The following is a 13,530-nucleotide window of genomic DNA, read 5'->3' on the forward strand; positions in this document are numbered from 1 at the left end:
GTTAAAGGGATATTCCGTGTATATGTACAAAGAATACACAAGGGATATCAAACGATATAAAAATATTATGCAATATATATCAATCAGTAAATATATATATTCGGTTTAATCTGACCCTTTGTAACATTAGTCAATAATAAAAGACATGAATACAGTCATGCCAAACAACCTCTTTAAATCAAATGCTTATTTTAAACCAAAGCATATTTGTGAATATTATTGTGATGCCACAGATATGTTCATAACATTCTAGGAAATAACTAAATTGAGATATATTTTTTTATATATGTATGTATGTATGTATGTATGTATGTATGTATGTATGTATGTATGTATGTATGTATGTATGTATGTATGTATGTATGTATGTATGTATGTATGTATGTATTGTGACGAGCCTGGTGGGGTTCAGACTCGCCACGGTTCAAATACAAACAAATTTGAATGTCCACACAAGAGCAATATCAATCAATATGAATATTTATTGAATAAAGGCAGAATCCAGTTCGATAGGCAAGAGAATTGTCGTAATACAGTCCGATGGTCAAAAACACAAAACAGGCTCGCCGACAGAAAAAGGGATTGTTCAATACTCAGGGTAGTCGTCCAGTCCAGGGTCAGTACACAAGGGGGTTTCTCAGCCAGTCTAGGGTCCAGTACACAATGCACACCTTCTCGCCTTCACCTCTCCTCTCACTACCTCTCACCTTACACAACTCTGAATATCTCAATCTCTCTCTCTCTATGTCACAACTCCAACCTCACCTCCACTCAACTTACTCCTGACTAACCTAGTCTTCTAGTGTATAACTAATGATGCCCAGGTGTGTTCTATCAGTACTAATCAGCTACCTAATTGTTACTACTCCTTCCGTGGCAATAATATCTCCCATCCTTCACATATCCATGAGAGGGGGGTTGATATCTGCCACAGTATGTATGTATGTATGTATGTATGTATGTATGTATGTATGTATGTATGTATGTATGTATGTATGTATGTATGTATGTATGTATGTATGTATGTATGTATGTATGTATGTATGTATGTATGTATGTATGTATGTACAGTGTATATATATTGATCAGCCTCAGTATATATATTGATCAGCCTCAGTATATATATTGATCAGGCCTAAACACCCAAAAGTTGTCTTCAAACCAGCCTGTCCCTCTGTTGTGGATTGAAAAGCTAATTTCACACTCAAATGTAATTCAATATAATTTATCGGGCTGAGAAGAATAATCTGCCAAGCCTCTTCCAGCTGGTGTGTCTCTGTCTCTGTGTCCAGGACCGTGAGATCTGGCCATGTTTTGTCTTTCCGGAGAGACTCATTTTGTATTTTGATCAATGTTCAATGTTTTAATCGATTTCCTCTTTGCCTCTTAAAGGTGAAAGGTTGTGTAATGCTATTTCCTCTGTTACGAGTCAAAACAGAGTCTAAGCAGTCTAAACAGTGTAACACACAAGGACTGACCTCAAGAGGCAAGCTTTAAAAGGAATGTTTCACCCAAAAACACAATTCATATATAACTGCTGTCGGATTAAAATGTAATCTACTATTCTGCAAATAGCAGCATTTAAGGAGTTAAGAAAAAGCTCTTCTTCTTCTTCTTCTTCTTCTTCTTCTTCTTCTTCTTCTTCTTCTTCTTCTTCTTCTTCTCCTCCTTCTTCTTCTTCTTCTTCTTCTTCTTCTTCTTCTTCTTCTTCTTCTTCTTCTTCTTCTTCTTCTTCTTCTTCTTCTTCTTCTTCTTCTTCTTCTTCTTCTTCTTCTTCTTCTTCTTCTTCTTCTTCTTCTTCGTATTGGCAGCCATGCTTGTTTGAATTGGTACAGGTTTTTCATTATGGGTCATGGAACTTAATAAACCCATAAAGTACAACCACACATAAACCTTCCATTCGAGGAAAAACAGGCAAATCACCAAATAACTGGAGGAGTTATGGGGCCGTCACCAGCAGCAATACTTTATTCTGAGTGCAGTCTAGATTTGTAAACTAAAGGGTGGTTTATTTTTATATATATATATGTTTTTAGTGCTCAGACATTCCCAATATGTGGCAGTATTCTGCCCACAGACAAGACAGCGCTAAGGGCGGGGGGGGGGGGGGGGGGGGGGGGTCCAGTGATATCATACAGACAATATCAAGTATCCTCCCGTCTAAGTCGCCTTCTCCCTTTTCTCTCCCTCGTTTCTGTCTCTCTGTCTCTCTCTGTCTACACTGGGTATACAAAACATTACCCGTCGCCTCGGTTCTCCACCCCCGCCAGGCACTTCCTCTTTACTTACTTTTTTTTAATACTGTATGAAGCACACTCTCAGGGGCTCATACAGAACCAAGCATTTCACCGTAAAGTACGTGTATTTTATTGTGATATTTAATAAACAAACTTGAACTTGATTGGACCAGGTCTTGGACTTGTACCGAGGTGGTCTTGACAACAGCGTTGCTTGGCTGCTTCCCTCCTGTCTGTACTGTAGGCTGTGTTTCCCTCCTGTTTGTACTGTGTTTCCCTCCTGTCTGTACTGTAGGCTGTGTTTCCCTCCTGTCTGTACTGTGTTTCCCTCCTGTCTGTACTGCAGGCTGTGTTTCCCTCTTGTCTGTACTGTGTTTCCCTCCTGTCTGTACTGTAGGCTGTGTTTCCCTCCTGTCTGTACTGTGTTTCCCTCCTGTCTGTACTGTGTTTCCCTCCTGTCTGTACTGTGTTTCCCTCCTGTCTGTACTGTGTTTCCCTACTGTCTGTACTGTAGACTGTGTTTCCCTCCTGTCTGTACTGTGTTTCCCACGTGTCTGTACTGTGTTTCCCTCCTGTCTGTACTGTGTTTCCCTCCTGTCTGTACTGTGTTTCCCTCTTGTCTGTACTGTGTTTCCCTCTTGTCTGTACTGTGTTTCCCACGTGTCTGTACTGTGTTTCCCTCCTGTCTGTACTGTGTTTCCCTCCTGTATGTACTGTGTTTCCCTCCTGTCTGTACTGTGTTTCCCTTTTGTCTGTACTGTGTTTCCCACGTGTCTGTACTGTGTTTCCCTCTTGTCTGTACTGTGTTTCCCTCTTGTCTGTACTGTGTTTCCCTCCTGTCTGTACTGTGTTTCCCTCTTGTCTGTACTGTGTTTCCCTCCTGTCTGTACTGTGTTTCCCTCCTGTCTGTACTGTGTTTCCCTCCTGTCTGTACTGTGTTTCCCTCCTGTCTGTACTGTAGGCTGTGTTTCCCTCCTGTCTGTACTGTGTTTCCCTCCTGTCTGTACTGCAGGCTGTGTTTCCCTCTTGTCTGTACTGTGTTTCCCTCCTGTCTGTACTGTAGGCTGTGTTTCCCTCCTGTCTGTACTGTGTTTCCCTCCTGTCTGTACTGTGTTTCCCTCCTGTCTGTACTGTGTTTCCCTCCTGTCTGTACTGTGTTTCCCTCCTGTCTGTACTGTGTTTCCCTCCTGTCTGTACTGTGTTTCCCTCCTGTCTGTACTGTGTTTCCCTCCTGTCTGTACTGTGTTTCCCTACTGTCTGTACTGTAGACTGTGTTTCCCTCCTGTCTGTACTGTGTTTCCCACGTGTCTGTACTGTGTTTCCCTCCTGTCTGTACTGTGTTTCCCTCCTGTCTGTACTGTGTTTCCCTCTTGTCTGTACTGTGTTTCCCTCTTGTCTGTACTGTGTTTCCCACGTGTCTGTACTGTGTTTCCCTCCTGTCTGTACTGTGTTTCCCTCCTGTATGTACTGTGTTTCCCTCCTGTCTGTACTGTGTTTCCCTTTTGTCTGTACTGTGTTTCCCACGTGTCTGTACTGTGTTTCCCTCTTGTCTGTACTGTGTTTCCCTCTTGTCTGTACTGTGTTTCCCTCCTGTCTGTACTGTGTTTCCCTCTTGTCTGTACTGTGTTTCCCTCCTGTCTGTACTGTGTTTCCCTCCTGTCTGTACTGTGTTTCCCTCCTGTCTGTACTGTGTTTCCCTCCTGTCTGTACTGTGTTTCCCTCCTGTCTGTACTGTGTTTCCCTCCTGTCTGTACTGTGTTTCCCTCCTGTCTGTACTGTGTTTCCCTCCTGTCTGCACTGTGTTTCCCAGGCTGCTCACACAGTGATGGATACATACTTGTGGGGGATTCCAGCGTTCTCCTGTGCTGGGTTTTCACTAAGGCTAATGGCCCATGACACACCCCGGTGTAAAGCCCTGTGCGTAGACTGTGGTGTGAAACGGAATTTGATCCTTTTTAATCTGCCTTTAATTGGATTGTGTGGCAGTGGTGCTGGTGGTATGAGGGGGGGGGGGCACAGTGGTGCTGGTGGTATGAGGGGGGGGGTCACAGTGGTGCTGGTGGTATGAGGGGGGGGGGGCACAGTGGTGCTGGTGGTATGAGGGGGGGGGGCACAGTGGTGCTGGTGGTATGAGGGGGGGGGGCACAGTGGTGCTGGTGCTGGTGGTATGAGGGGGGGGGGGGTCACAGTGGTGCTGGTGGTATGAGGGGGGGGGCACAGTGGTGCTGGTGGTATGAGGGGGGGGGGGCACAGTGGTGCTGGTGGTATGAGGGGGGGGGCACAGTGGTGCTGGTGGTATGAGGGGGGGGCACAGTGGTGCTGGTGGTATGAGGGGGGGGTCACAGTGGTGCTGGTGGTATGAGGGGGGGGTCACAGTGGTGCTGGTGGTATGAGGGGGGGGGGTCACAGTGGTGCTGGTGGTATGAGGGGGGGGGGGTCACAGTGGTGCTGTTGCTGGTGGTATGAGGGGGGGGTCACAGTGATGCTGTTGCTGGTGGTATGAGGGGGGGGGGCACAGTGGTGCTGTTGCTGGTGGTATGAGGGGGGGGGGGCACAGTGGTGCTGTTGCTGGTGGTATGAGGGGGGGGGGGGGCACAGTGGTGCTGTTGCTGGTGGTATGAGGGGGGGGGGGGCACAGTGGTGCTGTTGCTGGTGGTATGAGGGGGGGGGGGCACAGTGGTGCTGTTGCTGGTGGTATGAGGGGGGGGGGGCACAGTGGTGCTGTTGCTGGTGGTATGAGGGGGGGGGGGCACAGTGGTGCTGTTGCTGGTGGTATGAGGGGGGGGGGGGTCACAGTGATGCTGTTGCTGGTGGTATGAGGGGGGGGTCACAGTGATGCTGTTGCTGGTGGTATGAGGGGGGGGGGGCACAGTGGTGCTGTTGCTGGTGGTATGAGGGGGGGGGCACAGTGGTGCTGTTGCTGGTGGTATGCGGGGGGGGGGTCACAGTGGTGCTGGTGGTATGAGGGGGGGGGGGCACAGTGGTGCTGGTGGTATGAGGGGGGGCACAGTGGTGCGGGTGGTATGAGGGGGGGGGTCACAGTGGTGCTGGTGGTGGTGGTATGAGGGGGGGGTCACAGTGGTGCTGGTGGTGGTGGTATGAGGGGGGGGTCACAGTGGTGCTGGTGGTGGTGGTATGAGGGGGGGGGGCACAGTGGTGCTGGTGGTGGTGGTATGAGGGGGGGGGGGGGCACAGTGGTGCTGGTGGTATGAGGGGGGGGGCACAGCACTGCTGCTGCAATAGGGAGGTGTAGTCTGACGTCACTGGTTGTTCCACCCGTATAGGGATTTATCATTGGGAAAATGGATTATCGGCTATTGTAACAATTCTGCCGCATGGAAATTGAAAAGCTTTACATTTTTGCACAAAATGAGTTCCCTTCTATCACTAACATTATTGTTTAAAAAATTTTGGTTGAAATAAAATTTTGCGATTTTTTTTTATGATTAATTGCGAATATTTTCATGTTGAGCTATAGATTGTGGATGAATAAGCACAGAAAGGTACACCATGCCAATGTTAATGCTTTATTTGTTTTAACGAGGCGAATTTAGAAATGGGCAATGGGGAAATACATTGCGTTGGATAGAGGGTGGAACACGAAAAACGGCAATGACGTAACCACTACACCTCCCTATACCCACCTGTACAGAAAAGATGGATACAAATCTTAATCCATATATTGGACCAGCAGTAATCCAGCATATAATAGGAAACATTTTACAGACGAGATGTGTAAGATAATTATATCTGAAGGCAGACAATATTTGTATTATTTTATAATTTTATATGTGTGTGTGTGTGTGTGTGTGTGTGTGTGTGTGTGTGTGTGTGTGTGTGTGTGTGTGTGTGTGTGTGTGGTGTGTGTGTGTGTGTGTGTGTGTGTGTGTGTGTGTGGTGTGTGTGTGTGTCCAGGTCTATGTGTGTGTGCGTGTATGTCCATATCTATGTGTGTGTGTATGTGTGTGTGTGTGTGTGTCCAGATCTATGTGTGTGTGTACGTGTGTGTGTGTGTGTGTGTCCAGGTCTATGTGTGTGTGCGTGTATGTCCATATCTATATGTGTGTGTATGTGTGTGTGTGTGTGTGTGTGTGTGTGTGTGTGTGTGTGTCCAGATCTATGTGTGTGTGTGTACGTGTGTGTGTGTGTGTGTGTGTGTGTGTGTGTGTGTGTGTGTGTTTGTGCATGCGTGCGTTCGTGCGTGCGTGCGTGTGTGTGTGTGTGCTCCCAGTCTGTCTTCTAAGCGATGCTCTGCTGACATTGGCGTGATAAGTTTGTCCTGACTTCATAGTGCCTGGTTTATGGTACATGATAATAGTTTAGGAAGGTTATAATTTTGTAAAGTATGCAAACAACCCAATGGTGGCAGTCTGCCCCGTATTCTACCTATTCTCTCTCTCTTTCTCTTGAGTGTCTGGGTCTGGTGTTTGTGTCTCTATTTCTGTCTGCCTGCCTATCTCTTTATTTCTCTGTTACTGTATCAGTCTCTGTATGTGTATCTCTGTCACCCTGCTCTTCTCTATATACTGTATCTGTCTCTTTTATTTATTTTATTATTATACACACACTACCCCCCCCCTCTCCCCCTCTCTTTCTCCCTCTCTCCCTCTCTATCTCGCCCCTATCTATCCCCCTATATCTCTCCCTCTCTCTCCCTCTCTGTCTTTCTTTCTCCATCTCCCCCCTCTATCGCTCCCTCCCTCTCCATATCTCTCTCTATCCCCCCCCACCTCTCCCTCTCTATCTCTCTCTCTCTCTCTCTCTCTCTCTCTCTCCTCTCTCTCTCTCTCTCTCTCTCTCTCTCTCTCTCCCCATCCCCCCTTCTCTCTCCCCCTCTCTCTCTGTTACTGTATCAGTCTCTGTATATGTATATCTGTCTCCATGCTCTTCTCTATATACTGTATCTGTCTCTTTTATTATCTGCTTCTCTCTTTCTCTCTATCTTTTTCTGTTCCCCTTCTATCTCACCCTCTATTTTCTCTCTCTTCTCTCTCTCTCCATCTCTCTCTCTCTCTCTCTCTCTCTCTCTCTCTCTCTCTCTCTCTCTCTCTCTCTCTCTCTCTCTCTCTCTCTCTCTCTCTCTCTCTCTCTCTCTCTCTCTCGCTATCTCTCTCTCCCCTCCCTCTCTCTCCCCCGCTCTTTCTCTCTCTCTCCCCCTCTATTTTCTCTCTGTCTCTCTCTCTCCCCCTCCATCTCTCTCCCTCTCTCCTCTCTCTCCCTCTCTCTATCTCTCTCTCTCTCTCTCTCTCTCTCTCTCTCTCGCTATCTCTCTATCCCCTCCCTCTCACTCCCTCGCTCTTTCTCTCTTTCCCCCTCTATTTTCTCTCTGTATTTCTCTCCCCTCCATCTCCCCCCCCTCTCTCTCTCTATCTCTCTCTCTCTCTCTCTCTCTCTCTCTCTCTCTCTCTCTCTCTCTCTCTCTCTCTCTCTCTCTCTCTCTCTCTCTCTCTCTCTCTCTCTCTCTCTCTCTCTCTCTCTCCCTCTCCCAGGTGTCCCAGGGAGGCACATTGAATAGTACAATAAAAGGTTAAGATCCTGCAGATCAGTGGCTTTAAGGCCTTCAGGGATCTTCCTCCTGCCAAACAGAGAGACGGACAAGAAATAGAGAATGTTGTTGACTTTCAATGATACAAGATGTTGAGTTTTGATTGGTCTCCAGGGCCGTGATGGTTCTTATTGTCTTCCTGTTTCACATCAGTTCAGATTACGGTATATCATCAATTTCATCAGTCTGTCAGAGTGGGATATGTGTGTTTATGTGCACATTAAAGGGGAACTATTTTACTATTTCTTTCACTATTTGGGCACTTTTACACAATTCCTGTGAGTTTATGGAACACCTCTGTAATTTTTTTTTTTTTAATTCATTGTTTTGTATTTCTAATGAAGTCCTCAAAAACAGCATTTTTCTACCTCAAGATCTTATGCCGTTTTGAGCCTGGGCACCTAAACCACTGCGCCGCCTGAACATTATCATGCAGCGGTGTCTCTCTGACATCACAAATCATCACATTTTCTTTTTTTTAAACTTAATTTTTTAGTGTTTATCGCTTTTCTGGTCAAGCATGACCGACAGAAACAGGTTGAAATGGGATGTAGAGCAGGGGAAGACATTCTGAGAAATGACGGCGGGTCCGGGAATCGAACTCGTGTCCCCCAGATCCGTGACGAGCACGGTTTTCCCCGACGCAGAAATAGCGCCGAGATATGCGGTGAGCTACGGGAGCTCCCCAAATCATCACATTTTCAGATGACTCAGTTCAGTGAGGGTGAATATTGTGAGAGGAGAATTGGAAGAATGCGCCAATATGAGAATTAGAGACATAGATCATATTAATATAAGTCCACATAGCTAGGAAACAATGCTAAACACTGAAAAAGGCCATTTATAAGATAGTTCCCCTTTAATATTTCAATATTATGGAGCTATTTGACGCCAGATCCCAGATCATCAATCCAGTCTAGACCGTAACACGTTCTACAGCACCATCTTACAAAATGTCACTTCGCTATCCCTTATGAAAAAGTATTATGCTACTTTGATGGTAATTTCTGTTTCACAGGCCACTGAATGAATAATTGACCATGGCACTGCCATGGTAAAAGTTATGTAAACGCCAGGGTATTACTTTTCTACTTAACACCATGGTATAATCCAATTTAATCCACAATGGTATTTCCATAATTTCTTTGGTCACTACCATCATTGTGATGGGAATAAGGAATAAGGTGCTACTTGTTTGTAAGGGCTGCCTGGGAGGCCTACTGCAGTTGACTGTGGGAGGTACAGTACCAGGGGCAGGGCTGTCCATCCTGCTGTCTGAGATGAGGAAATAGCCTCTTAATGACAGGGACACTGCAGTGGCTCCCATTATCTTTGGTCACAGTAGGGCCCTTAAATGTGTGTGTGTGTCCCCTTAGTTATAATGCTCCCGGTTGACCACCAACTAAAGACCCATAGTGTTCTATGGCAGCCATTAGGGCGGGTTTTAATGACCACGACATGTATTGTGCTTTTAGGATGGGAGGGGTGTTAAGATAAGATAATATGTTCCTTTATTGATCCCCATGGGGAAATTCTGGGCTCATAGCAGCATGGGGGGAGGGGAGGTACAGGTATGGGCAGGGTAATAGTAGAAAGACACAAGGCAATACAATTTGATCTGAATATAAAAATATGAGAAAAATAAACAGTGTAAACAAAGGTGCAGATGAGGGTCTGTATGCCCTAAATCGGTTATGTTATACCTTACAATAAATATGGGCAATAAATAATTGAAATCTGAATGTATACTATGAGTAAGAGTAAAAGTAAATAGTATTAGCATTTGAGGCAGATAATGTCACACACAAACCCTGTCTTTTCACTTTCACAGAGTCTGACCCAGCTTTCCAAGTAATTTGTGAAACGTGGAGTCATGGCAACAGAACATTGAGCATCACTTTGGTATATTTCTGTTAAAATGTAACACTGACCCAGTGGAGTAGGGTTGTTTGCTGTGCTCGTCAGACTAAAAGTATTTGGTTTACTGAGATAGAACTGGAATCTGCCCCTGGCTCTCATGATAACCTTGCCAGATTTCATGTTACTGCAACACAAGATTAGTTTTGAGCTATCTAGTTATATCCCACATCTAGTTTAGATAGTGTTACGAGCTGGCTCAAGCTCGCAACAAGAAAGGGGAGACACAGGCACCAAAGGTCAAGTTTAAATCAAAAGGATATTTTTATTACAACTACTAACACAAACACATAGTTAATTGTGGTGCACAGGGGAAGACACTGCTCCCCCAGTGTCTTCCAGCAGTAAGAGAGAGATCGACAGAGACCAGAGGAAGCATCCCTCTATATCCTGACTGGGACACACCGACCCAGGTGTGCCCCAATTAGCCTGATGAGCCTCCCCAGCTCTGCTCCAGCTCACCCCACCAATCCTGTGAAGCAGGGACACAGAGCAGAGCAAGCAAACACAATGTGGGGGAGGGTCGTCACAATAGCTACACTGTAAGAAATAGCCACATGATTTTACAGTAACATACAGGCAGCTATGCAATGTATAACTCCAGCTTGTGAGCCAGTAACACAGCATTGAAGGCTCGGAATGCAGTTAGTTAATATTAAAATGACAGCAATTTGTTGCAGTGTATAGCCAGGCTGCGGATTCTGTTTTGTTGTATATCAACTTCAGTTGGCTGAGCATCAACCGTTGAGGTATAATCTTAAATAGATTATAGTAAATCAAAGTATACACTCTCTTTCATTTAGGCAGCTGAGGTTTGCAGATGTCATTATTTGCTCTGAGTCAATGTGCCTGACAGGCTCCAAAGTGTTTTACCTAAGGTGTGGATTTTCCACCTCTCTCCCAAACCCCCTATTTCACAGTAATTACTCTGTCTATATATTCTAGCTTCGCTTCAAAGGGTTTCTGGATGATGAAGACCCCATAAACCCAATTTAGTCACACCCTGATTATAGTGGTTGTGTTTGCCTAATTAAAGTATGCATGTCAGACTTTATGAATGGCTCATCGTTTCTGTGAATTGTGGCTGTTTCATACGGTTGGGCATACATCATTGTACTGTAGTGTTTCACAGTGTGAGTGTGATAGTCATTCTAGACTCACTCTAAATTACTTGTCTCTACATGTGGGAATGTCTATGTGTCTCTCTTTCTCTTCAGTTGTCACTCAAATTGAACACGTCCAGCTAGAGTCATATTGCCAAAATATCACATCACAATATTTTTCTTAGTTTTAATGGTATTGCATTTTCAAGTACAATTTACAATGTAATTATAAATGATATAACATGTTTTTAGTATCTTCATCTTTGTCCTTGTAATAGAATTGTCATGGTGGTATTTGATTACAAATTATCTATTTTATTTAACCTTTTTAATACTGCTGCAAGGAACACATTTTTGATTAACTTAAAATACATGATAGATAGACATTGTTACTAGTATAATATATATAGCCTATGTTGTGAATGACGGTATTGTAGAAATCCATTTGCATGGATCCATGATGGTATACCTTCAAATGTGTTAGACCTCCTAGCCCTGCATTCAATTAAAATGTATTTTAATACAACCAGCATGTCTTGCTTCTGAGTTCAAAATGCTACCATCATAATCCTGCACGAATCTGACTTTTGGACCCAAACTTCATCACATTTAATCCTGTTTCTACAGACATCTAGTCAGGGCAGACACTCAGTCCGGATCACGGGCCTCAGCATCATTGACTTCCGGGCCGGGTTTTCCAGGAAGCCCACATTGGACTTCAAGATGACCTCTAGCAGGCCAGTCCAAGGTCAGTGGGGTCAAACATCTACCTTTTCCAAACGGTTAAAGGACAGTCCAGCTGCTGAATGCTCTACATTTCACTTGTTGTGAAATCGGTTGTTCCTACACTTCCAAGGCATCTGCTACTGCTACTGCTACATTATCCGGTCATTCACCCACTTCCGTATTCCCATTGTGGTCGCTTACATAACGAATAATAAATAAATAAAATGTAATAGTAATAAATAATATGTGAGTAAATAACTTAAATGATGTGAACACTGTGTGGTGAGAGGATATGGGTGGAAGCGGGCAACGTAAAACCCCTCATGACACACTATTCATGTTATTTAAGTTATTTACTGACGTTATTTAAGTTTCATGTTATTTAAGTTTCACGTCTTTCATGTTATTTAAGTTATTTAAACGACTTCAGGGAATGCGGAAGTGTGGAAATGACCAGATATCCTCCTTCACTTTTGGAACTGTTTCAAAGCTGCTGGATTACAGACAGTCTCTGGGGCATTGGGAGGTTGTGGAAGAGACGGGTCGTCTCCAGAGACTATTCTCTATATACACAGATTTGTTGCGGACTGGACTGGACTGTATGACGTATGTACACGATATGAAATAAAGTCGTACATTGTGTCCATTTATACCGATCGAATCACATTAAATTAAAATCAGTTGAAAATGTGAACAGAAAATGCAGTTAATCTGCGAATTATAGAATATCCATTCACAATTATGTTTAATAAGGCGGATATGACCTCATGTCCAAGGTTTTCAGTGTTTCGATTTAGAAGAGAAACAGTTTTAAGAGTATTGATTTGTTGTTAGCCCCCAGATGTTAGTAGGTCTTAATTGGACCTGATTTGTGATATGCTCTAGTCTAGAACAGCGGTTCTCAAACTACGGGTCACGACCCAAATTGGGGTCGTGGGTAGGTGCGCATTGGCAAAAAAATTATAAAAAAATATCAAGCGAAAATCCGCGAGCCCAACTCAGATGGAGTTTTCCACCTGGCCGCTGTGTGTATTTGCCATGTCTCGCCCCTGCATCAACGGAGGCACAGTATTTCAATACACATCATACATCCTTCGCAGGTATAATCACTGAGGCCACGTCTGGTCTTTTGTGAGTCAGAGGAGCGTAAAGTGCTGCAACGTGCATGCGCGAGCTTGCATGACAGCCCTGCGCAGGTATATCGTCTGGTCTTTTGTGAGTCAATGTGTACTGAGATATTTGTGATCGACACTGTCTCGTAACTAAAGCACTTCCAGGGGAGGGGGGGGGGGGGGGGGGGGGCTTTCCAGGCCAAGCATATAAAGCTGATGATAAAGTTGATTCATTTAACCTGGACACTCGCAATGGATAGGTCTGTTGTCAGAAGCGGAGCGTCATGTGTTCCAAATGCTGGCAAGAGAAAGGCAGAATTTAGTAGTAGCGATACCAGAACTACTATGAAACGGAGTAAAAGAAGTTATGATCCTAAATACTTGGCATATGGATTTACTTGGACTGGCCAAGAAGATGACCCGAGACCACAGTGCGTTTTGTGTTACGAGATCCTTTCTAACGAGAGCTTTAAACCAAGTAAATTACAGCGGCACTTGGAAACTAAGCATCCTGAATTTAAAACGGTGATTTGAAGCCCATCATCTGTAGCCACATAGAAGGGCTCATTGATACATTTCGGAATTATTTCCCAGAAAGAAAGAGCATGGACAATTTGAACAACTGGATCCAAGATCCGTTCATTGCACATGACGCTCGCAACAGGCCTCCCTCTGTCTGAGCAGGAGGCGTTGATCGGTCTTTCATGTGACGACTGACGAGCTACTGAAAGTCAAGTTCACTGGACAGGCCCTCGCAAGTTTTGGATATCAGTCCGGAACGACTACCCAGTGCTGTGTAATGCTGCGCTGAGAAAGCTTGTCTTGTTTGCATCAACATACCTCTGTGAAGCGGGATTCTCGGCTCTGACATTAATAAAAAATAAATACAG

General features: G+C 44.7%; 1 protein-coding gene across 1 annotated transcript in view; it reads left to right on the forward strand.

The window, feature by feature from the left end:
* The window catches only part of hmcn1 (hemicentin 1), a gene marked incomplete at its 5' end in the record, with an annotated part of 337,372 nt that overhangs the window by 111,971 nt on the left and 211,871 nt on the right, over nucleotides 1-13,530 (forward strand). The window contains one exon of the mRNA XM_084311219.1: nucleotides 11,430-11,550. Coding sequence (XP_084167345.1) covers nucleotides 11,430-11,550 — 121 coding nt within the window. The remainder of the gene's footprint in view (nucleotides 1-11,429; nucleotides 11,551-13,530) is intronic.

Source organism: Notolepis coatsorum (assembly GCF_963971535.1).
Source record: "Notolepis coatsorum genome assembly, chromosome: 3".
NCBI lineage: Eukaryota > Metazoa > Chordata > Actinopteri > Aulopiformes > Paralepididae > Notolepis > Notolepis coatsorum.